The sequence below is a fragment of the Gadus chalcogrammus genome, chromosome 12 (assembly GCF_026213295.1).
Source record: "Gadus chalcogrammus isolate NIFS_2021 chromosome 12, NIFS_Gcha_1.0, whole genome shotgun sequence".
Taxonomy (NCBI): domain Eukaryota; kingdom Metazoa; phylum Chordata; class Actinopteri; order Gadiformes; family Gadidae; genus Gadus; species Gadus chalcogrammus.
The window spans coordinates 31,008,154-31,031,380 of NC_079423.1; the positions used below are offsets into that span (position 1 = coordinate 31,008,154).

Below are 23,227 nucleotides of genomic sequence, written 5' to 3' on the forward strand. Positions count from 1 at the left end.
ATCATCCATCTATAGGCACTCCCCATCAAGATGGCTGCATTACTGCGTGAAACAGGGTTCTCCTGGAGAAATGACGCAAGCCCCGGTTAACGTGGGTTTAGTTGTACGGTAGCAGACTCGCTCTGAGCCACTCCACAGCGCTGCGCCGTCCCCGCCAAACCACCAGTTCTCAAGTGGACCGAACGGAACCGGTTCATCAAAGTGAGTAGAAAACGCGCAGACTAGTGCCTTTCCAGTACATCTACTGTATCATTTGAGCCCGGAGAAGGACCCATGTACTTCCTATTCCACCTCGGATCCTCGCTGTCCCTTCTGTTGTTGTTCCCCGAGTGCCGTGATTACCCGGCGCGGTCCTTCCTGGATCTCCGGGTTCGTATCGTCCATATTCTGGGTTCTTGATTCCAGCAAATACAGCAGATGGAGATCAGGAAGTGGCAGATGTTGTTTATGTGTTGCTTGGGGTCATTACATTGTTATCTGAATGAACACGGCGCGTTTTTTGGACAGTTGTGCTCTTGCGTTTTATTTTCTTCCATATCGATGCTGGCTGCTGTCCTGCTTCCCCGACCCCCCCCCCCCCTACAGTAGGCAGTTGTGGTTTTTTCGCTGGTTCGGCGATCACCAACTCGAAAGAAAATAACGAATCACTGGTGTGGGATCATGCAGTCCGCTGACCTTTTTGTGTTTCTAGAGCAATGTGTGTTGAATCGCCTAGTAGTAGTAGTCAGTTTGTATTCCCTTTGCCCTAAGACTCTCTCCTGGTCCCCCCCGAGGCAGACAATGCCCCCAGTGTGTACGGGAGAGCGCTGCTGGACCCAGCTGTGGAGACTCCTACCGAACTGCTCCTCTGCCCCTTGGGGCTCCAGGCAGACCTCCGCTGCCCTGGATCCACTCGCTCTCTGTTCTCACTGGCAAAAAGGGACATTCCCGCTGTAGGGAAGACCGCATGGATCCCTTAGCTTCGATGCTACATGAGCAGCGTTCTGGCCAACATGGGACACATGTTGGTCGCGTTATTTACTGGAGGATCCGAGCATTAACATGTGCATTCCTGGATGCAACTCTTCCAGTGTTTGGGAGGGGACAGACAGACAGACAGTCATACTAGTGTCGACTTCCCCCTGTGAAATGTACCGGGTCGTCGTCATGCTTGTATGACACTGGTGTGAGAGTAGGGTTTATTTGCTTTGTATTATTGTCAATAGTGGGCTGCTGTCACCAGCGGCTTAAACCAGAGATGTATAGGCTGGTTTTACCTGCGATTCGCTGATTGGAGCAACACGCAGGCAGCCCCCTCCCATTCTCAGCCGTCTGGCTCCAGCTATCTCCCTCCATCTGCCCCTCTCCCTCGCTCTCCCTCCCGACTGCTCCACTCTCCCCATTGCTTTCAATCCCAGCCTAATGTGATATGTATGTGCGTTTGTGCGTGTGTGATTTCTTCGCTCACACATGGCGTTGGTTCGGGCGGCTAGCAGATGAAACGTGGTCCTCCCTGCCAAAAAAAAAGTGTGTGTGTGTGTGTGTGTGTGTGTGTGTGTGTGTGTGTGTGTGTGTGTGTGTGTGTGTGTGTGTGTGTGTGTGTGTGTGTGTGTGTGTGTGTGTGTGTGTGTGTGTGTGTGTGTGTGTGTGTGTGGTCGGTCTATTATTAGGCCTGCCCTATAATCTCCCATCCTGTCTCTCATCCACCAGACCGTCCGTCACGGCCTCTCACCTTGTGTCCTCTCACCTTATGTCCTCTCTCCTCACCTTGTGTCCTCTCACCTTGTGTCCCCTCTCTCCTCACCTTGTGTCCTCTCACCTTATGTCCTCTCTCCTCACCTTGTGTCCCCTCTCCTCACCTTGTGTCCTCTCACCTTGTGTCCCCTCTCTCCTCACCTTGTGTCCTCTCATCTTGTGTCCTCTCTCCTTGTATCCTCTCCCCTCTCCACTCACCTTGTTTCTCCTCTCTCCTCTCCTTGTGTCCTCTCTCCTCTCACCTTGTGTCCTCTCTCCTCACCTTGTGTCCTCTCTCTCCTCTCCTTGTGTCCTCTCTCCTTCCCATGTGTCCTGTTTCCTCACCTTCTCTCCTCTCACCTTGTGGCCTCTCTCCTCTCTCCTTGTGTCTTCTCCTCCTCCCTCTCCCCTCACCTTGTTTCCCCTCCCTCCTCAGCTTGTGTCCCCTCTCCTCGCCTCCTCTCCTCTCACCTTGTCCCCTCTCCCCTCACCCTCTCCCAGCTGCAGACTCCTAAACATGCACACACGGCCGTCTGTCTGCTGTGGCGTACAGACGGTCGTTCTGTCGGATGCCGCGGACCCGTCGGGTCACGATGCAACACAAGTGACTCCACCCTTCGTGGGTGTGAGGAGGGGGGTTTCCATGGTTACCAGGATATCCGTGTGTGTGTGTGTGTGTGTGTGTGTGTGTGATGTTTAGTGTGGGGATTGTGTGTGTGTGTGTGTGTGTGTGTGGGGGATGCTCCCTATGTGGCGGTGGCACTGCGCGTGGAGTGGTGTGGAGTGTCAGACCAGGCTTTCTTTATTGCAGTACAGAAAGAACAAGACCAGCACAACATGATCGCTACTGTGTGTGTGTGTGTGTGTGTGTGTGTGTGTGTGTGTGTGTGTGTGTGTGTGTGTGTGTGTGTGTGTGTGTGTGTGTGTGTGTGTGTGTGTGTGTGTGTGTGTGTGTGTGTGTGTGTGTGTGTGTCACTACATTTGCATTGCGGGGCTGTATGCACTGGCCTGTGTGGGTCCCGTTTGTCTCTCTGACTTGGCAGTTCTGCAGTGCTGCAGACCGGCCCAGGGCGGTCGCTGTGTGTTCTGTTGGCCGGTGTGTTTGTCTGTCTTCCTGTACCAGTCCACACAGGGGACGGCACATTCTGTGAAGGGCGTGTACACATGCCGCTGCGTCACATGACCTGGTATCGGTGTGTTTGCTGTGCTCCCTTCAGCCCGTGCCCAGTTTGGGCGGGTCTGAAGGGCACGGCGGCAACAGTCACAGGGAGCGAGAAAAAAGGCTTGTCTGTGCATTTTCATGACTCTATAGTACGGTGACTTTCCCTCTCCCCGTGTCTTGCTTTCCCTCGGTCTCCATCTTCCCCTGTCTCTCTGTTTCTTCCTCTGCCTTCCTCTGATTCTTAGTTTCTTTCTTTCTCTCTCCCTCACTGTCTCCCACTTTTCTCTCTCTGTCTGTTGTCCTCTGTGCATGGGTCTCTCTCTCGCTCTCTGTCTCTATGTCTCTGTCTCTGTCTCTCTCTCTGGCTCCCTCTCTCTCAATGTCTGTACTGTATGTGTATCTGTCTCCCTCTCTCTGTCTTCCTCTCTCTGTGTCTGAACTGTGTGTGTCTTTCTCTCTGTCTCCCTCTGTGTCTGTACTGTGTGTGTTTGTCTACCTCTCTCTCTGTGTCTCCCTCTCAATGTCTGTACTGTGCTATGTGTGTCTGTACTGTCTGTACTGTGTGTGTGTGTCTGTACTGTGTTTATGTCTCCTATGTCTCTCTCTGTGTCTCTACTGTTTTAATGTCTCCTATGTATCTCTGTGTCTGTACTGTCTGTACTGTGTGTGTGTGTGTGTGTGTGTGTGTGTGTGTCTGTACTGTGTGTCTGTCTCCCCCTTCTACTTTAATCTCCCCCAGAGATGTTTATTCCCATCAGGCTGAACGGGTCTGTTCCTCCTCTCGGTGAGGCCGGCGTGCCTGGTATGTTGATGAGATGGATAGCAGCACCTAACTGCTAAATTGAGCTCAGAGAACCGAAGTGCGGGCAGCCAAGAGCTGATTGGGCCGTCTCTCCTCAAGGCGTTGATGTGCTGCATGTGGTGGTGGTGGTGGTGGTGGTGGCGGTGATGATGAGGATGATGAGGATGATGATGATAACATTATACCTACCTTCCTTGTGTACACTCTGTATCTGAAGAGCTAGTGCTTTGAGTCAATATTAGCTTTGTTCGTCGATTTTAGTACTTTCAGGGAGTTTCTTTGGAAAGGGACCACAAGGCATCGCCATCATCATTTGATCATCAAATGATGTATGTATAAATATATATTTCAACAGAAAACCGATTCCATTCCAATTTGTGCCCTAGAATATATATAAATGCAAATATTCTCCACAGTGTGATGCTTGAGATTCATATCGAAAACAAAAGGGCATACTGCATCATATGGCACTTTGAGAAGCCATAGAGAAACCAATATGCCTCGACTGTTTGGTCCAACATTACAGGGTTGATTCACTGAAAGGTTTTCATTACTTTCTGCTGTTGGATTGGGGATTGTTTAGTGCAGTGTGGTCGTCGTGCTGTACACTGCTGTTTCCATCTGAAAGGGTAATGCAGAGACCAGTCACAATGCATGATATTGAATCAGCATTGCCATGCTAATTTGTGGCTAGCTCGTTCAAAAGCCAGCCATGAGTGGAATTGGGGAACGATCATTTAAAATGAAAAATTATTTTCAGTGCCACCTCCATCATGTCACACACACACAAACACGCGCACACGCAAAGCGCGCCTTTGCTAATTATTCTGCAGTATCCTTGCCAATTATACATAGATTGATATTAGGCTACTTATTTCAGCACTAATCATTTCTAATGAATAATCGTCAGGCTGTTTCATTTTGCTATCATGCAGTGGCTTAGGTTGAGAGCTCCGGATGATGACATTCAAACCGACCTGACCCCTGTCCCGTAGCCAATGGGGAGGTTTGGTTTGTCCACCACGTTCAACCGTCAAAGAGGTCACATGACGCAGGCGTGTTGAACAGGGGGAAGGCCTGCACGAGTCAGGGAAAAAGTTGAATCAACGATTTCTTTTTAGCTTAGAATTGATATCACGATTCTCTGCCACGATTTTTTTCTGACAAAATGTCATTTTTATTGCACACATGAACCATGACAAAAAAAGATGGCAGTACCAAACATAGTTTTTGGGTACCTCTATCACGTTGCGTTTCATATGGCCCTTTATAACTGATTAAAGTGCAGTATCAACAACGGATTGATTTATTTTGTACCTATAGCAGCACATTTTCTTTAATTGCTGGCCTTTTATAACTACCGAACCAACTAGACCCCATACCTGTAAATGAAGGCTTCAAAAAAATAATTAAGTAATTTAACTAGCCCTGCACTGTCGTGTGAAACGTGCACTGTCGTGTGAAACGTGCACTGTCGTGTGAAACGTGTACTGTCGTGTGTAACGTGCACTGTCGTGTGAAACATGCACTGTCGTGTGAAACGTGCACTGTCGTGTGAAACATGCACTGTCAAAGTCGTGCACTGTCATGTGTAACGTGCACTGTCGTGTGAAACATGCACTGTCATTTGTAACGTGCACTGTCATGTGTAACGTGCGCTGTGGTGTGTAACGTGCACTGTCGTGTGAAACTGCACTATCATGTGTAACGTGCAGTTGTGTCGTGTGTAACGTGCACTATTGTGTGTATAATGCCCTGTCGTGTGTGAATAATGCACTGCTGTGTGTAACTTCACGGTCATGTCATGTGTAGCGTGCACACCCTGTCCCTGCATGTTGTTTTATGTGCAGATGAACTCTGTCTAACGCGTCACATAGCGGGAAGTCACAGACTAATAATTACATCTCTGCTGCCAGCATGGACTTGTCAAACTGACTTAATGAAGTCGAAATGTCATTGTGTAATTTGTGTTAGAAATGTCTGCGAACGACATGCTAGAAGAATGTTGGTTTATTCCTGTCAATTCCTGGGGAAGTGTGTGAATAACGGCAGAGTATCGTAGCCCTGAATTGACATTACTTTTTGCTTTCAGCAGACATCAAGAATACAGCTTAATCCTAGGAGCCTTGCAAATATCTTGTTCAGCCTGGATTTAAATGAAGTGTGTCAACATGGCAGAAGATGACATGCTGTACTGTCGTGAGACTGAATTGTTGTTGAATTCCCTCCTTTTGTAAAGCCGTGCTCTCTATCAAAGTGTCTGATAAAATGCGTGCGTGAGTGAACAACCTTTTGAAATGAGAAAAAGCGTACATGTGTACATTTATTTTTTAATTGAATGAGAATGAGTATGGGAGCCTGGCAGGTCTTAACACAAGGCGCTGTTTCGATAAACAGGAGACTGAATGCTTTGAGGGAACTGTCAACCCTTAAAAACGATGTCAAGCGATCCCATTGTTCACTGGAATGAAGAAGTCTTCTCCATGACTGTGTGTGTGTGTGTGTGTGTGTGTGTGTGTGTGTGGGGGCTAATGATGTGTTTGTGTGTGTGCCAATCCAAGGATGAATGCACGAGACTCATCATACTGTGTGAATGAAATTTGCGCACCTACATTGCACTTCCCCTACACGTATCTCCCGCCATATATTCCCATCTAAACCCCATAATGAGTTTAGCGCTGGAGCCCGCACCCGTTCGCTCCCCCCTGAGCTAGCGCTCCCCCCTGAGCTAGCGCTCGCTGCGTCGAGGCGCTGGCAGCCAGCTCGCCCCGTCAGGCTGACGGAGCGAGCTGAGCCCGGGACCAGAGCTCGGCGTCGCTGCCAGGCTAGAGTAAATATTATTAAGCTTTGGCCGCGGAGCCGCAGCAGAACCACGGCCCGTCACACGCGACCAGTGCCCCTGGAGGCGGCGGCGCCCCCTGCAGGACGGGAAGCACACCGCACCACTGGCAAATACTGGGAACTAGTGGGAGGGGCAGTACTGGGACGTGCACGACTGGGACAGGAGGACGGACACGTCTGGGAGGGAAACTACTGCGACAGAAAGGAACCTTCTGGGAGGGGAACTACGGGGACAGAAAGGACCCTGCTGGGACGGGCACTACTGGGACAGAAAGGAACCTACTGGGACAGACACTACTGGGACAGAAAGGAACCTACTGGGACAGAAGGGACACAACCGGGACGACACATCTGGGACGGACACTACTGGGAGCTACCCTGCAGTCAGTTTTATAATGTCATTACTTTTCTTTTTTTGGTGTCACATTGTCTTGTTAGGAATGCAAGATAGTTTGTAGGAATTCTTGATGGGTGGGAATATAAACTGGTTGGTAGGAACATGAGCCAGTTGGTCCTCGGAATATAGGGTTAGGGTTAGTCACTTGTTAGGATTCGGAGCACGTTGTGGGTTGGAGGCATGTAAACAGTGAAGAGCTCCGGTTCGGTGGGTCTGCTTGTTGCTCCGCCATCTTGTATTTGACGTCAGGCCTCAGGGGACATTTCTGTGAATTGGTCGTCATCGCGCCCCAACTCGACCACAGGACCTCAGGTACGTGTGTTCCAACACGGAGTGGTCCTACGGTGTGATGGGAAGGTCTCTCTCTCTCGCTCTCTCGCTCTCGCTCTCGCTCTCTCTCTCTCTCTCTCGCCCTGTGTCCACGCCTGAGGCTGCTCTCAGTATCAGTCAGCCTTTGTACTGGTAGCACTGGGCCACACCCATCTGGCCTGGGACGAGGCCTTGCTCCGCAGGGGGGAGGGCGAGGGGGGAGAACGGGGGGAGGGCGAGGGGGGGAGAACAGGTCATCTCTTCTGAAGAACTGCTCTGCCGTCACAGAGGGTGAAGGGGAAACTTTTCAGACGATTAACGTCCCTAAACTTGTAATGGTCTCTCACAACTCAGTCTACAGTTCCTACCTCCCACCGACCTGTTTTCGTTCTCTAAACAACGCTGTGTCTTCCTCCCTCGCTGTTGTCTGTCTCTCTCTCTCCCCCCCCCCCCCCCCCCCCCTCCTCTCATGCTGTTGTCTGAGTCTCTCTCCCCCCCCCCCAGCCAGTTTTTCAGGCTCTGTGATTGCTCACAAGGCCGCTAGCCAAAGGCCTATTTTTGAAAAAAAATGAAAAGGGAAAAAATGCCGTGTGTGTGTGTGTGTGTGTTGTGTGTGTGTGTGTGTGTGTGTGTGTGTGTGTTGTGTATCCATCCATCGTCAAGTATTTCCACACAGTCTTGCCGATATCCTCCTTTGACAAACTGAGGTGAGAGGAATTTTTGCTAAAAAACTAACACACAACACAAAGCCACTCCTTATGAGCTAACCAGCAGAACGGTGAAACTTTGACTAGGGCAACTGCAAATAAGAATAAGTTCAAAACAAATACGCAGAATGCGCCTTCTCAAATTAGTTAGCGTGTTGTCTTGACAAGCAGATGAGGAAAAATAAATGATTGATCAATAGTGAATGAATGTGTAATGATCCGTAACTGAGGGCAGCATTCATATAACTGAGGCAACATAGCAAATGATTGGTACTTTGACTTGATGGATGTTACCTTTCACATTTAAATTCATATATTTTGGTCATTGACCAAACTCTGATGATCAATCTTCAGGAGGACATACTGACGATGAACACTGTGTGTGTGTGTGTGTGTGTGTGTGTGTGTGTGTGTGTGTGTGTGTGTGTGTGTGTGTGTGTGTGTGTGTGTGTGTGTGTGTGTGTGTGTGTGTGTGTGTGTGTGTGTGTGTGTGTGTGTGTGTGTGTGTTACTCTGGACATATCATCCGATATGTCCAGAGTAACTGCTGTCAAACCAAGACGGCCAGATAGTGTCAGCAGATCAGGATCGCTGCGCACGCGAATGCGTGGGAGAGGACCGCTGGGGGTCTTGGAGCGGCGGGGGCGGGGTGGTGACCGTTGGTGTTAGGATCTTGGCTTACCCTCCAGAGTCGTCTTGCCCCATTGACACACTTCCACATCTGTTCTGGGAGGCCAACGGCTTCGCAGTGGGCCCGCACAGAGCCACACTGTGAGGCCCCCTCACTCCGGCCCCGTTGACCCCAGAGCCCAGCGCTCCATCGCCCGCCCCCACGGTGCCCTGACCCGGTCAGAGAGCAGCGCACGCCACTGACACTGTCCCCATTCACAGCTGCGCTCGCGCCGCTCAGATCGCCGCGGCGGCTCGGTCTGTTTGTGAAAGTGAGCTGCGTGACGCGCCTCACACACGCAACGCCTTCTCTCTCCAGTGATCCCTCAAGTGGCAGCAGGCTGCGTTCGGTCCGGCCCGACGTCACCTGATCCCTGCGATCGCGGCACGTAATAACACGTAACACACGCCACAGTCACCTGGACCCAAACGTGTCAGGCGTGTTCTGACGGATCACGTGCTGTGTTCGTCCGTCTGTGACGAGGTGACAAGTCGCTGCATGTCCCTCGCTGCCACACACATCCCGGCAGTAGTTTCCCACAGCGCAACAATAGTCGTACGGCTGGCCTATTTATAGTCGGTGCTCTCACTCACTATTTTGTGCGGCTCTCTGCTTTCAACTCGCACTCGCATCAAATCCCCTCAGAGTGACGCCCCTGCCGTCGCCGCCGCGCTCACGCACGCAGAGCCTCTCTCTGAAGTCCAGCGCTCAGCTCCTCACCTTGACTCACGTCGAGGATTCCTCCGCTCACCTCGGCTGAGCCCCTGGTGCCCTCTCCTTCCTCCCTCCCTCCCTCCCTGAGGCCCGTGGTGGTCCTATGTAGGTCGCACAAGGTGTGTGTGTGTGTGTGTGTGTGTGTGTGTGTGTGTGTGTGTGTGTGTGTGTGTGTGTGTGTGTGTGTGTGTGTGTGTGTGTGTGTGTGTGTGTGTGTGTGTGTGTGTGTGTGTGTGTGTGTGGGGTTGTCTCTTCGGTTGGAATTGCTCCACCTCTCTGTAGTGATTCTCTTAGGGGACATTCCACAGGTTGTACAGGTTTAACTCCCAGCCGTTTTGTTCTAGCTTCGTACGGACGCACACGCCGTGTCCAATGGACTCGAGGTCGTAAACTGAGTTAGCTCTCTGTTATAGTGAGTTGTTGGTCCCTGTAAATAACCAGCTATGCCTACCCCTCCTCCCTGCTAGTGCTCTTGACACACACACACACACACACACACACACACACACACACACACACACACACACACCCCCCTCTCTTTGTGTGAGTCTGCTTTCAGTATTGTCATTCCTTGATCCTCAGGAACCTCCAGAGAAAGTGTTGTGTGTAGTGAGGGTGGAGCGAGCCAAGCTCGGCCCGTGGCGATTAATGTTATCAAGGGCTGACCTTGGAGCTGAAGAGGATAATCATGCATTGGATTCCCCACTCCCACTCGTACGCGCACACACACTTAATGCACTGGGATAGATTGACCCCATTGTGAGGTGTGTCGGTACAGATTTCCTTAAGACCTTCTCCCCCCACCAGAGAAGACACATCTACTGAGTGCCTGGGTGAAATGCAAAAGAACTGGATTAAGGGGATCTGGATGTCACATCAACATTTTATGATGCGTCCAAACAATAAGAGGTTGATTTCCGTGGGGGCATCACTTGATTTAATGTGTGTGTGTGTGTGTGTGTGTGTGTGTGTGTGTGTGTGTGTGTGTGCACGTGCACAAAGACAGGCGACCAAATGAAAGATAAACAGGTACGATTATGCACAGAAAATCCCACGTGAGACGGGATAGCATTTTCAATGAGGCGATTACCATGCCATTCATTAGGCCATTTCCATAGGGTAATAAAACACACACACACACACACACACACACACACACACACACACACACACACACACACACACACACACACACACACACACACACACACACACACACACACACACACCCCTGCCGCTCTCCATCCAGTACACCTGGTGCTTTGTGTGGGGACCGGGGGGTGTGGTGACCTCGGCACGGCAAACACCGTCAACTTCAAACACTCAGAGGAGCTGAAGGAGGAGTTGGTGGAGGGGGGGGGGGGGGGGGGGGGGAGGAGGACGGTGGGGGGGGGGGGGATGGAAGGACATCTGAAGCACCGTGCGTTTGTCAGTCTACTCCTCCTTCTTTCTACACTGTCTTTATCCCTTTTGTTCCACTCTCCCCCCCCCCCCCACTCTCTCTCCCAATCCCCCCTGTGCTGCCCCCCCCCCCCCCGCCTCCTGTATTGTCTGGCGTCTCCACTGTCAGGGCTCCTCTTGTTCCGCTCACTCCGTCTTTCTCTGCTCTTCTTCTTGTCTTCACTTTGAACCGATTTTCAATTCGCCAACCAACCGGGCGCCTTCCTTCGTCCACCATCTTCCCATCGCCACTCAACTGTGTGTGTGTGTGTGTGTGTGTGTGTGTGTGTGTGTGTGTGTGTGTGTGTGTGTGTGTGTGTGTGTGTGTGTGTGTGTGTGTGTGTGTGTGTGTGTGTGTGTGTGTGTGTGTGTGTGTGTGTGTGAGACAGAGAGAGAGAGCGTGAGATGGGCATCTTTGTCACTGATGCCGTACAGATTGTGTCACTGTCATCCCCACTCTCTGGTGGCTGACGGCATGGGGCCTCTTATGATGGGGCTCTCCCCATCATAAGAGTCTGTCTGTCTGTCTGTGTGTGGCTGACGGGGACAGTGCACCAGTGGGGAACACGAGTGTGTGTGTGTGTGATTGACGGGGGACATTACATGGGATGTGCGAGTGAGTGACGGGGGGAATGGATTACCTCAGTTATTCAGCTGCTTTGCACGGTGGCTGCGTGTCGTGGGCCTCCACCCCCCCCCCCCCCCCGTGGGTCCTGTAATCAGGAACAGCTGCTGGCTGAGGAGGCAAGTCACGGGTGGTGTAGCGGGCGACGGGTTAATCGGGGGCAGGAAGGCCGCTCCTGTGGGGGCTGCAGTCCCGTTTGGATCGCTGTCTCTCACCGCGGAGCAGCGTGACCTCTGAGACCCTGCGGTGGACGTTCGATCAGCTGTACAGAACCCCCCCTGGACAAGAGACGCCTCAATGTTGTGGTCGAGCGATTGGAGAAAGGATTTTGGAGGCGGGGATGTAGTACCGAATGAGTCCACATACAGAGCTGGAAGGAGCTGCTCTTTGGGGGGGGCTTTGGATCTTAGGGGGGGGGCGATGGTGCCTCTGGCGTTGCCAGATTGGTCGTCTTTGCCGTTGTCCAGCTAGTGAAATAAACGAATACAAACCAAATGCTGCTTTTTAATAGACGGCCACTCCCCCCCCATGCAGTCATGATGTCCGAGTGTGTGTCTGTGTGTTGCAGGTGCTCATGGCTCTGTGTGTTGCAGGTGCGAGTGCGATGCTGAGGGGGGGCCCCAGAGAGTGAGGCCATGGGCTGCACCTCGGCCAAGCAGGTGTCGGCCGTGCCCAGCGACGAAGACGGACGCGGCGGCGGCGGCAAGGCCTACAGCAACGGAGACCTCTTCACAGGTAACCGCACGCACGCCGTCGTGCACTCGCGAGTCACTCATTCACTCACTCACTCACGCACACATATACGCGAGCCGACACAGACACAGACACAGAGACAGACACACACAGACACAGACACACACACACACACACACACTGCCAGCGTTGCGTGGCTATGGCCGAGGCTGGGGGTCTGACAGCGCCACAGCACTGCCGTTAATTCCTGCAGAGAGGGAACCATGCCCCCCCCCCCCCCCCCCCCCCCTCCCAAAGGTTCAACGAGGGGAGCTAGACAAAGACACGCAGTACGACCCAAAACGAAGCACGGTGGAGGATGTGTAGACGGCTCTCTGGATCCAGCGCAGCCCGGAGGTAGCTCTCCAGCGGACGGCTCTGTGGCGCCGCGCTGTGACTGGGAACCTATGGAGGGAGGGGGGGGGGGGGGGGGAGGGATGTATGGGGTATGGGTTGATCGGGGATTAACGGGGGATTAAGGATTGGCATTGGTGTAAACACACACACGCGCGCGCACACGCACACGCACCCCGATGACGACCCACAGGCAGCTGGTCGCCCCCCCCCCCCCAAACACCCGAGTCTCTCTCAACCTTCATCTAATTTCTCCATCTTTCTTTTAATTTTCACTCGTCTCTCCATCCCCCATCATCCCAGGCGAAGGCGGGTGTTGGGGTTCCTTGAGATAAGAGGAGGGGGGGCGGGGGGGGGGCCGGGGGGGGGGCATGATGAGCTCCAAGACTACTGCTGGCTGGGGCTGTTGTTGTTATGATTACCGTTACTATTAGGCCCTGTTCATCCTCCCTCTCTCCCCCCCTCATGGCCCCAGGGCCTCATTCTCTCTCTCTCTCTCTCTCTCTCTCGCACACTCTCGCTCTCTCGCTCTCTCTCTCTCTCGCACTCTTTCCTCCTCCCTTCTCCCTTCCGGCCCTCTACCCCTCCCTCTTCCCGTGCTCCGCAGCTTTCTCGCCCGCTCTCGCTCTCTTTTTCTGTGGCTTCTTATCAGGTCGTGACCTTGTGTCCTCCCTCCCTTCATTCCTTCCTTCATTCCTCCCTTCCTCCCCCCTGTGGGGGTCTTGTACGGACGGAAGACAGGAAGTACATATTCCACTGTGTGTGTGTGTGCGTGTGCGCATGTCCAACGTCGTCCTACACCCCCCCCCCCCCCCAGGCCACTTCCTGTCAGGGGAACCTGTTCCTCTGTCGGCCCCCCCCCTAGGAACGCGTTGTTGTACGCAGCCACAAGTGGGTGGAGCCTGTAGATGGACACACAACCGTGGACCCTTACGTGTGTGTGTGTGTGTGTGTGTGTGTGTGTGTGTGTGTGTGTGTGTGTGTGTGTGTGTGTGTGTGTGTGTGTGTGTGTGTGTGTGTGTGTGTGTGTGTGTGTGTGTGTGTGTGTGCGCCCACTCGTTGTTGTGGCGGTGCCACACTCCAGGCAGACTCAGGCCGCTCAGACTCAGGCCACAGTCCCACTCTCGCACAATAACCGGAAAAAGGCTCAGCTCCCTTACACAAACACTTGAGCGTTGGCTGCCCCCCCCTACAACGTCTACAACTTGTTATTGTTGCCAGGCAGAGTGTGTGTTATGACTCGAGCATGACGTGTTTGAGGAACTCAATTCCACAGTTTAATTATCGAGCTCTGTTTCCTAAAACTCGCTTGCAGCAGGCTGGGGGGATTTTCTCTCTCGCCAATTTACATTTACATTTAGCAGACGCTTTTTATCCAAAGCTTCTTACAACCGTTCATGTGCACATTCTCACACCGACGGTTGAGTCGACCAGGCAGGACGACAGCCGGCTCGTCGGGAGCAGTCAGGGCGAGGGCGTCTCGCTCAGGGACACCTCGACACTCACAGCTAGGAGGAGCCGGGGATCGCATTAGCAACCTTCCGGTTACCAGTCAACCGTCAGGTGAAGCTGTCTTGATGAGCAGCTCTCCAGAGAGCTGGAGTAGCCATACCAGAGGCCCGGTCAGAACGAGCACGCTCCGAACTAGTAGAGAAATAAAGAACAAAACGGGAACAGTCGCACTAGGTCTAAAGTTCAGAACAAAGGGTGAAAAGGGGAACCTAAACATAGGATGCTAAATCAGCCGTTTTCAAATGAGTCGTTTCCCCAAGTCACACCGCAAAAGCTCTTTCTGACGATGAGATGAACGGCAATATTCTGAGCTGTCGGGGTCGGCGGTCGCCTGTCGTCTGTCACTCTCCGCCCCGTGTGTCTCGGTTTGCTTTTTGTCAGGCCCAACACTGAGCTTCCTTTTGCCCGTTCTGTTTTCTCTCACATTGCTGGAGTTCTGGGTGATGATTGATTGACCGGAAGTGTGTGTGTGTGTGTGTGTGTGTGTGTGTGTGTGTGTGTGTGTGTGTGTGTGTGTGTGTGTGTGTGTGTGTGTGTGTGTGTGTGTGTGTGTGTGTGTGTGTGTGTGTGTGTGTGTGTGTGTGTGTGTGTGTGTGCTTGCCTTGCATAAGGTGTGTGTGAGCTTGCCTTGCATAAGGTGTGTGTGTGTGTGTGTGAGCTTGCCTTGCATAAGGTGTGTGTGTGTGTGTGCGCGCGTGCGTGTCTGTCTGTCTTTCCCTCTCCTAGCTGACGGTATGCAGCTCGTTCTCTACGCTGAGTTAGTCTCTAGTGTCTATTGATCTCTGAACACCACGTGGCTGCGAGGGGGGGGCTTGATGTAGAGCAGGCGACACACGCACAGCCACCTGCACAAAGTGCACATGCGTGTGCATGTGTGTGTGCACGTAGTCCTCCTGAGTTTAAACACTGTATCCCCACTGGTGTGTGTGTGACGTAGTGTAAATGTCAAGGCCCCCTGTCTGGGGAGGAGTGTGTGTGTGTGTGTGTGTGTGTGTGTGTGTGTGTGTGTGTGTGTGTGTGTGTGTGTGTGTGTGTGTGTGTGTGTGTGTGTGTGTGTGTGTGTGTGTGTGTGTGTGTGTGTGTGTGTGTGTGTGTGTGTGTGTGTGTGGGGGGCAGAGAATCTTCATCTCTTTCTAAAGGAAGATGTTTAGAGGGACAGCACTAAGGTCTTCACTGAGGGAATGGAGGAGAACAACTCCCCCCCCCCCCCCCCCTTATGCCCAAACATGGACATGGCGGTGCCTCTGAATTGCACGAGTAAAGCACAGTTTGTGCGGAATGCCAAATATGATGATTCGCACACGGGCGCACGCGCGCATGCGTGCACACACACACACCGATCGTACACGCACACACACACATGTACACACACACACACCAATTGAACACAGACACACAGACACACACGTACACACACACACGTACACGTACACCAATCGTACGACCATGGGTTCCTCATCAGAGAAAAGAGCAAACGCCGTCTGCATCCCGGCCACATCACTGCTCCTCAGAATAGCCCATCCCCGCCCCCCCCCCCCCCCCCCACTCAGTGATCTGCGGGCGGTGAGGGGGGGGGGGGGCGTGCGGCTGCTGTCAGCTCCACGCTGACGGAGGGGTCTTCGCTGCCGGCGAGCGAAAACACACCGTCTGAGAATAGCTGCGCACAGGAACGGCGCACGCACGCACGCACGCACGCACGCACGCACGCACGCACGCACGCACGCACGCACGCACGCACGCACGCACGCACGCCTTCATATGGGAACAGCCATATGCGCAGTGCACACACACAAAGGCTCCGCCCACACGTGACGCAGTCCTCAGAGGAACACGTGAGCTTCCTGCGTGACGTGTGCAGCGCTGCGCCCGGGCGCGCTCCACGTCTCCAGACTCTGCGTTGGCTCCCTCTAATCGCCCCCCCCCCCCCCCCCCGCACCCCCAGCCGTCTCGGGGAGCAGAGCGGGTTCGAGTGGCTCTTTAACGGCCCAGCCGCCAGGAGGAAGCGACTCTTCATCGTGCCCCCCGTGTGTTTACACAGGAGGGCTTAGTGTGACGGCCTGGGCAACGTCACTGTAGGTGTGTGTGTGTGTGTGTGTGTGTGTGTGTGTGTACACACACACACAGAAATGTACTGCCTTGTTCAGACTTGTTTACGTTTCTGTGACAAGCGGCAAAAAGAAGAAGCCTTTGTAGCTCTCTTCTGTCCTTCCCTTTCAGTTCAGTCTGGCTCTCTGTCTCCCTCTGTTTCGTTCTCTGTGTTCGGGGCAGTTGCTCACGCCCTGTGAACTCTGCTCGCGTCCCGATGTGATACGAGGGAACGGTGCCGCTGAATGCATTTTATTGTTACCTACGACGTCGCCCAGACATAATAGCAACAGACCCACCTTTCAGACAAACGCACGCTTTCTTCAGCACGTGCACTGAACCATGGGAGGGAGAATGAGAGGGCGACACGGGGGAGGGAGAGAGAGACCATGTTGTTGTTGTTGTTGTTGTGTGTGCGCTGGCATTTGCAAGCAGGTAAGGAGGCTTCATCGACCGGTAATGTGCGACACCGAGGGGGTGCTTGCGTTGTTCCCCTGCAGCCGGGCACGCCTTGCCCTGGCTCCCCGGATCACTAAACACGGTGGTTGATGATCCAATGCCTCTCGATTCACAACGTGGGGATATCGAGCCTGTTGCCAGAGTGTGTGTTTGTTTAGGTGATGAGGTGACGGTGTTGATGCACCAGGCCGAATATGTCATTGTTTATTAGCCTCGTGAACTTGGCTCACTGTCTTGTTAGCAGAGTAAAGGCCAAGAAAGCCCCGGCATGTATTTTCATGTTAATACTTTAAATACCCCCGCCCCATTGGCTGCGCTGTGTTTTAAAGACGGCCCCTCGGGGGCAGACTAACCTGTTCTGATGCCACAGCGCTCGTCTTAATGTGTTTAGCTGCAATGCAAACGTGTAACATCCGGGTCTGGGAATCCTGCCCAGGTCTTTGGGTTCACCCTGTGTTGTGTTGGTGTTGGACGAGGGCCATGATGCAAAGCGGCTGGCTCACTGCGCGGCTGGAGCCAAAACATGACGCGGCCTTTCTGCTCCACTGACCTGGAGTTGTTCAGCGCTGCCCTCTGGGGGTGAAGCATGCTGATTGGTCCTTTAACCCCTCAGCCTGTCTCCATCTTCTTTACCCATGCAATCGATTTCATATCTATCGCTCTTTCTTTTGCTTTCTCATTGTAGCATTAATGTTCTTGTGTTCAAACGGTCCTTTCTTCTTAGTGGGAGAAGACGACTGTGACGGAGCTCTGAGAAAAGGTTTTCATCACCATAATTATTGACAATGTGTTTATTTCATAGTGCAACATTAAAGGAGGACTTCTGGGTTCTGCAACATGGGCCCTATTGACCAGTCACTCTGGCTCCCAGTGACTAATGCTGACAATGCTAACTAAGGTCCAGTACTGAGCCAGAACGCTTCGATGGGTTTCACCCTATGGGTGCAATGCCACCTGTCATTTCCATCCTCTAAAAGCACTTGTTTCAGCCACTCACAGACTCCTATTGTTGTGGAGTGTCTGACAGCGTTACAGAAAGGATCCCAATGAGACACACAGCCTTTATCTTTACCTTTCGTTGTATCCGCTGGGTTTGTGATTGTGTCAAATCAAGTCGATCTCGGGGAGGATTCTCGCTCTGCGGTTTCAGGAAGAGGAGGCCGGAGGAGGGAGCGAAAGTTGATTTTGTTTTGTGGGAATACCGAAACCATAGCTTAATGTTATCTCAAATATTTGGGTGAAGGAGGTCTGAGATTGTAATGACAAAAGGGACCTGCAACAAAGAGATTCCAGAGACTTTGCAGACACGATAAGCGACGGGATCAAGCAAATTGTAGAAAAAAAGTTGTATTTCTCAGTTGGAATCCTTTCCATAATGTTGACGTACTTAGATGAACATATCTGACGAACCATTTCAGAGGAGCCCAGAAAATGCTACTGAAATGAGTGTACACTGTAAAAAAAAATATACAAAATTGTTTCTACGAAACCCAACATATTTTGACGTCGCCATGCTCCACCAGATGTATCTACGATATGTACCTGGTGTGCCCCGGCCCTCCCCCCCTCCCCCCTCCCCCCTTCCCCTATCTCCAACGGTCTCCAACGGTCTCTCTGCTGCCCCAGAGCCCTGCATCACACCCTCACCCACCATCAACCCACCACCGACGGGCGCTGGCCCTGATCGATGGGCTCATCGTTTCAATCGTCGATCATAAAGAATCACCGCGCCATTGATCCGATTTAACAACGTCATGTTAAGCTGCACCGTTCAGCCGCTGAACGGTGCAGCTTAACATGATGTTGTTAAATCGGATCAATGGCGCGGTGATTCTTAATGATCGCCACGGACCCGGGCACCGTCTCCGAGCGGAGCGGCTTGATAAGTGGCTGGAGATGTGCCCTGTCTGACCTCTCAGTCTGTCTCTCTCTCTCTCCGCAGATGAGTACAAGATGAAGGGGGTGGAGGAGGTGAAGTACATGAGAGGGGAGGAGGAGCGATTGAACGCCCGCAATCAGGAGAACACGGTGAGAGAGAGAGAGAGGACACCGCCCAGCAGGGTGGCGTCGTGACTGGAAACAAACACACACAAACAACCATCAATTTTCAATCACAAATGCCTTTTGTATATATTCTCCCTGCCCCTAGAGATGGCTCTCTGCCTCTCTAAAATTGAAAGGTGTTGAGTTAGTTTGCATTCGCATTGCTACTGTAGCGACTGTAGTCTGTAACCAAGGCAATGCCTATCTCCTGACCTCTTTATTGTGCCGATTGCTTTCCTTGTCCTGCCTCTTCTCCTGCCACACCCAAGCGTTCACTCTCCACGATGGTCACTCCTCTCACATTACACTCCAGGACCCATGGGGACCCGTTGTCTCTCTGCAGAGTTTTGGTTAATGCTCCGAGTGCGTCTATATGTATATCATAACCTCAGACACACAAAGTGTTTTTCTTGGCAGGCTGATTTTCTGTAGTAAGAGGGTTAGTTGTCTTCTCTTTGGCCCTGATCACACCGAGCGTAAGCGTTCTCTCGGTGATCCCGTCCCCGTTGGACAGCTCTGAGTGCAGCTGTGATTGCCCCCCAGACGCACTTAGATCGGATCGCGTTCAGAGGTGGTCTGGGCTGCGTGCGGCCTCTTTATTTGAGCCGTGTGTGTGAATGTGTCGAGGACACACCGAAGGCGCGCTGGCCCTCAGACGTCCTCTCGGAGTACTGACTCATGCGCGCGCCGACGTTGTCGTATTAAAGTCTCTAAAGATCTGTACGATTACGTAAGCTGTCGGCAGCGTCTGAACATTGGGAAAAAGCGCGTAGCGTTGTTTTCCCAATGTAAAACACCTCTAGTTGGTCTGTAATGTTTCCAGAAGACCACACGCGTGGAACTGGATCAGAAACTCCCACCGATTTTAAAAACGGAAACGCATTTGGTCTCTGCGAACGGACGTGATGTTCATGTTTAAGTGCCTATAGAGCGAGGAAGTGAGATCCATTCATGACAGTTCACTCGAGAAGCATCCTAACGCCAGGTAAATAAAAAAATAAAAAAATAAATAAAAAAGAGCTTTACAATATTGTCTGACATTCCCCCATTCATGCACACATTCATACCCCGACGGCGGGCTCAACCACGCAAGGCAACAGCCGGCTCGTCAGCAGCAGTCAGGTTGAGGTGGCCTCGCTCGAGGACACCTCGACACTCAGCTAGGAGGAGCCGGGGATCGAGCTGGCAACCTGGCACTTACCGCTCTTACCCCCTGAGCTGCTGCTGCCGCCAGGTGTGAACTGGCGACCTCGTGGTGCGCCTGTGATCGGATCGCTCCAGACGCACGTTAGTGCCGGGTGTGAAGACGGCCTGGTCGTTTAGCCGACGCCGTCATCCCGACCGAACGACCGTACGCTCGGATCCTGTCACCGGGGCGCCGGTGTGGGTCGGGGGATCTCGCTCAGAGCAGCCTACAGGGAGCGTGTGCAGGACGTGTGCGAGTCTCCCTCGATCCAGCTTCGTCTCGCCTCTGAACCCGGAGGGACGAGAGACGCCGTGGGGAGCTCGGCAGTAAGCGAACGCTTTGCTGGTGATTTTAAATAACGCTCGGTGGGTGACCCAGATACGCATTCCCCTGCGTCGCGTCGCGTCTGGGGTGCCAGGCAGCAGCCACAGCCGGGATGTCCTGGTTATGGAGCGTTAGGGAGGGTAGAGGCATGCTAACCTGTCATCTAGATGGATAGATGTACAATCTAAAGGCTGTCAGTACGATATGCTATCCCTGAGAAAAGTGTAGGGCCGCCTTTTTAGCACCTGTGCACCTGCTCTTCACTACCAGGACTGCTGAGCGAATCAAAACATTTCCTTTGCCCTGGAGTGGGACTGGTCATCATAATGTACCAATTTTCACTATAAAAACTGCAATATCGTTTACCTCAGCTTGTATTCTTATTTATCTGTATAATTCATTTGTTAATGAATAATATATTATATAATATAATATTTTTTACCTTTCTTATCTATATTTAACATTTTTTTCTTGTGAATCACATCGTCTGGATGACATTTAAATTTTCGAGAATTCTATTCTATTCTATAATGACTAACCTGTGTGTGTGTGTGTGTGTGTGTGTGTGTGTGTTCCCTTCAGGAGCGGAGTGGGGTGCAGTACCGGGGGAAACTCCACAAAGAGGCAAACGCCAACAAGACCAAGTAAGTAGCCAATCAGAGCAGCAGCAGGAGAACCGGTCCACGCAGAGATCCGCTCGTAATCAAGAGCCTGGGTCGTGTCTTCTAAAGAGTCTGAGGACACCAGTGCCGATAACAGATGGATGGTTTAATGCCCCGAAATCTGATAGTTCTCTAATGTTGAGCTGACTTTGGTCTTTCGCATGAATCATGATGTGGTGTCGGACACACGATGGATATTAGTTGGGCTCGCAGCGTATTTCGCTTTTGGATTAAAGACTCTTAATGCTCTATCAATTATTATTACTAAGCTGTGTGTGTGTGTGTGTGTGTGTGTGTGTGTGTGTGTGTGTGTGTGTGTGTGGTGTGTGTGTGTGTGTGTGTGTGTGTGTGTGTGTGTGTGTGTGTGTGTGTGTGTGTGTGTGTGTGTGTGTGTGTCATGCAGAGTGTAATGGAAAATACTCATGATGAATGTGGTGCCTTCTTGCTCTCTCTCTCTCTCTCTCGCAGTTCTCTGCTCTCCTTCTCTTTCATACCATCTCTCGTTCTCTTAATTCCTCCCCATGTTAATCTCTCTCTGTGTGTGTCTCCCTCTCCCAGTATTCACACATCAGAAAGCCAGCAGGAGTTTTTCCGAATGCTGGATGAGAAGATTGAGAAGGTAAAGACGTGTGCGTGTCTGTGTGAACAAGCATCTATATTCAGCATCGATATTATTCCATCCAAGTTGTCGGGCTGTATGTGGGTAGTGTATCTGGAATGAGTCCGCAAAACACACCGAGGTAACGCCAGAGTGTTGTCTACACGCTGGGGCTCTCGGTGCAGGGGGGGGGGGGGGGGACGACGACGGGGGGGTGGACCGGGGCTCGTAGAGGGGAAGCAGCCCTGGTGATGAAGCCTCTCACAACCTGGAGATGCAAAACACTCCAGGCTCTGACAGGAAGGAGAGGGGTTGCCTCCGTACCCTACGAGGGTGGGGGCCCAGTCAGTCATTATTCCCCAACGTCCTTCTTTAAGCTCCGGCCAGGGTCGTAAAATAGGCGTAACAAGAGGTTAAGGCATCCTGTGTAAACTCTTGTGTTTCAATTGAAACACATTGGTTCGAAATTCATCAAGTAAACAGACTAAAATTAGAACAAAATGTTAGAAAACCAAACGAACCACAAGAAGTGGTTGATCTCACTGCATGAGAACCCATGTGGTAGCACACTGCTGGCTCTGTTTGATCCATCCAGATGTGATGTTATCTATTGTCTGGTGGAGTTGGACCCAGATGTGCAGTGTCTATTCTTGTCATTGAAGGAGACGAGGCTGGAACCCCCGTTTGCGGCGACCTAAATCCGACTGGGTGCATTTCCTTCACATGTTCCATCGCATCGTGGATTCACATATCTCTCCCTGCAGACATCTCGACATGTCTGCTCCAGATCCAGATGTGGAGTACACTCAACTCTGTCTCGATGAGTCTACTGTGTTAACGTTGCTCTGTTTTCCTGTGTGTGTGTGTGCGTGTGTGTGTGCGTGTGTGCGCACGCAGGGAGAAGACTATTGTTCGGCAGAGGAGGAAGATGGGACATAGCACAATGGCTCCCGGATTCATCGTAGAGAACCTCGCTATGTGTGTGTGTCTGTGTGTGTGCGTGTGTGTGAGCGTGTGTGTTTTGTGTAAAGGACAGAGTGAGTGATTGTGTGCCTGGGCACACGCGTGTGTGTTTGTGAGAGGAAGAGCGGGCCAGACAGCGGAAGCAGTGTTGAGCAGCGAGGCGTTGTGTACGAGGGGACGTGTGAATGTGTGTGTGCGCGGACCGCCATGTGACGGAGAAAGTATTTTGACCACGAGTGGAATGGCCTCGAAAGAGTGAGTGAGCGGGGGAGAGAGAGAGAGATAGAGAGGGAGAGAGAGAGAGAGAGAGAGAGAGAGAGAGAGACAGAGAGAGAGTGTGAAAGAGAGAGCGAGTATTTAAAACTCGACTGGATTTAAAGTGGACTACCCTCCAGGGACTAGCCCCGCCCCCCCCCTTCCCCCCCTCTGGTCTGTCCATCTGCTGGGACCCCCCCCCCCCCCCACCCGGACGGACAGATGGCGGGCCGATGGCGAGCAGCGATTGGGCGGATGAGTGGAGGGAGAGACGGACGAGGCTTCGCTGGCGGACTGACGGACATAACGGACATAAGGGCTGGCTGCAGTCCGGCCAGAGGGCACGCCCCCCCCCCCCCTCCCCCCCCCCACTTCACCCCTCCATCGACGTCCCGTCCTCTGGCTCCTCGTATTGGAGGGACTCAGCCTTCTTCCCGCCCACCACTCCCCGGGGAGCCAATCAACACGAAGGAGCTTGAAGACATGGGCGTGGGGGGGGCGTGGGGCTGGGGGCGACGGGGGAACGGGGGGGGGGGGGTACCTTGCTGGGACGAGTCGAGCTGCTGGTGTCTCCAAACACACACAGACACACACATGAGGTGGGAAGGACCAGACCGTCAGCCGCCCGGCCGGAGAGAGACTGACGGACATGGGGGGGACCAGGGGGGGGGGGGG

At 52.6% G+C, this 23,227-nt stretch overlaps 1 protein-coding gene across 2 annotated transcripts; it reads left to right on the forward strand.

The window, feature by feature from the left end:
- Positions 1 to 68: 68 nt before the first annotated feature.
- On the forward strand, positions 69 to 22,734 carry zgc:92140 (uncharacterized protein LOC447854 homolog). 2 transcript variants are annotated; one of them, XM_056604759.1, is made up of 6 exons: positions 69 to 201; positions 11,973 to 12,114; positions 18,464 to 18,549; positions 20,657 to 20,718; positions 21,295 to 21,355; positions 22,232 to 22,734. In XM_056604759.1, exons 2-6 carry the CDS (start codon positions 12,015 to 12,017, stop codon positions 22,271 to 22,273), a joined length of 351 nt encoding a protein of 116 aa, XP_056460734.1. In that variant the 5' UTR covers positions 69 to 201; positions 11,973 to 12,014; the 3' UTR covers positions 22,274 to 22,734. The 2 variants fall into 2 exon arrangements, with proteins under 2 accessions (XP_056460734.1, XP_056460735.1); XM_056604760.1 differs by lacking the exon at positions 69 to 201 and adding an exon at positions 208 to 369.
- Positions 22,735 to 23,227: the final 493 nt, after the last annotated feature.

What these genes read in the sequence shown, in the direction of transcription:
- zgc:92140 (XM_056604759.1), top strand. Translation starts at nt 12,015, where the DNA reads ATGGGCTGCACCTCGGCCAAGCAGGTGTCGGCCGTGCCCAGCGACGAA. An exon ending in CAACGGAGACCTCTTCACAG is followed by an intron (nt 12,115 to 18,463) that starts GTAACCGCACGC and finishes CTCTCTCCGCAG; the next exon opens with ATGAGTACAAGATGAAGGGG. An exon ending in TGGATGAGAAGATTGAGAAG is followed by an intron (nt 21,356 to 22,231) that starts GTAAAGACGTGT and finishes GTGCGCACGCAG; the next exon opens with GGAGAAGACTATTGTTCGGC.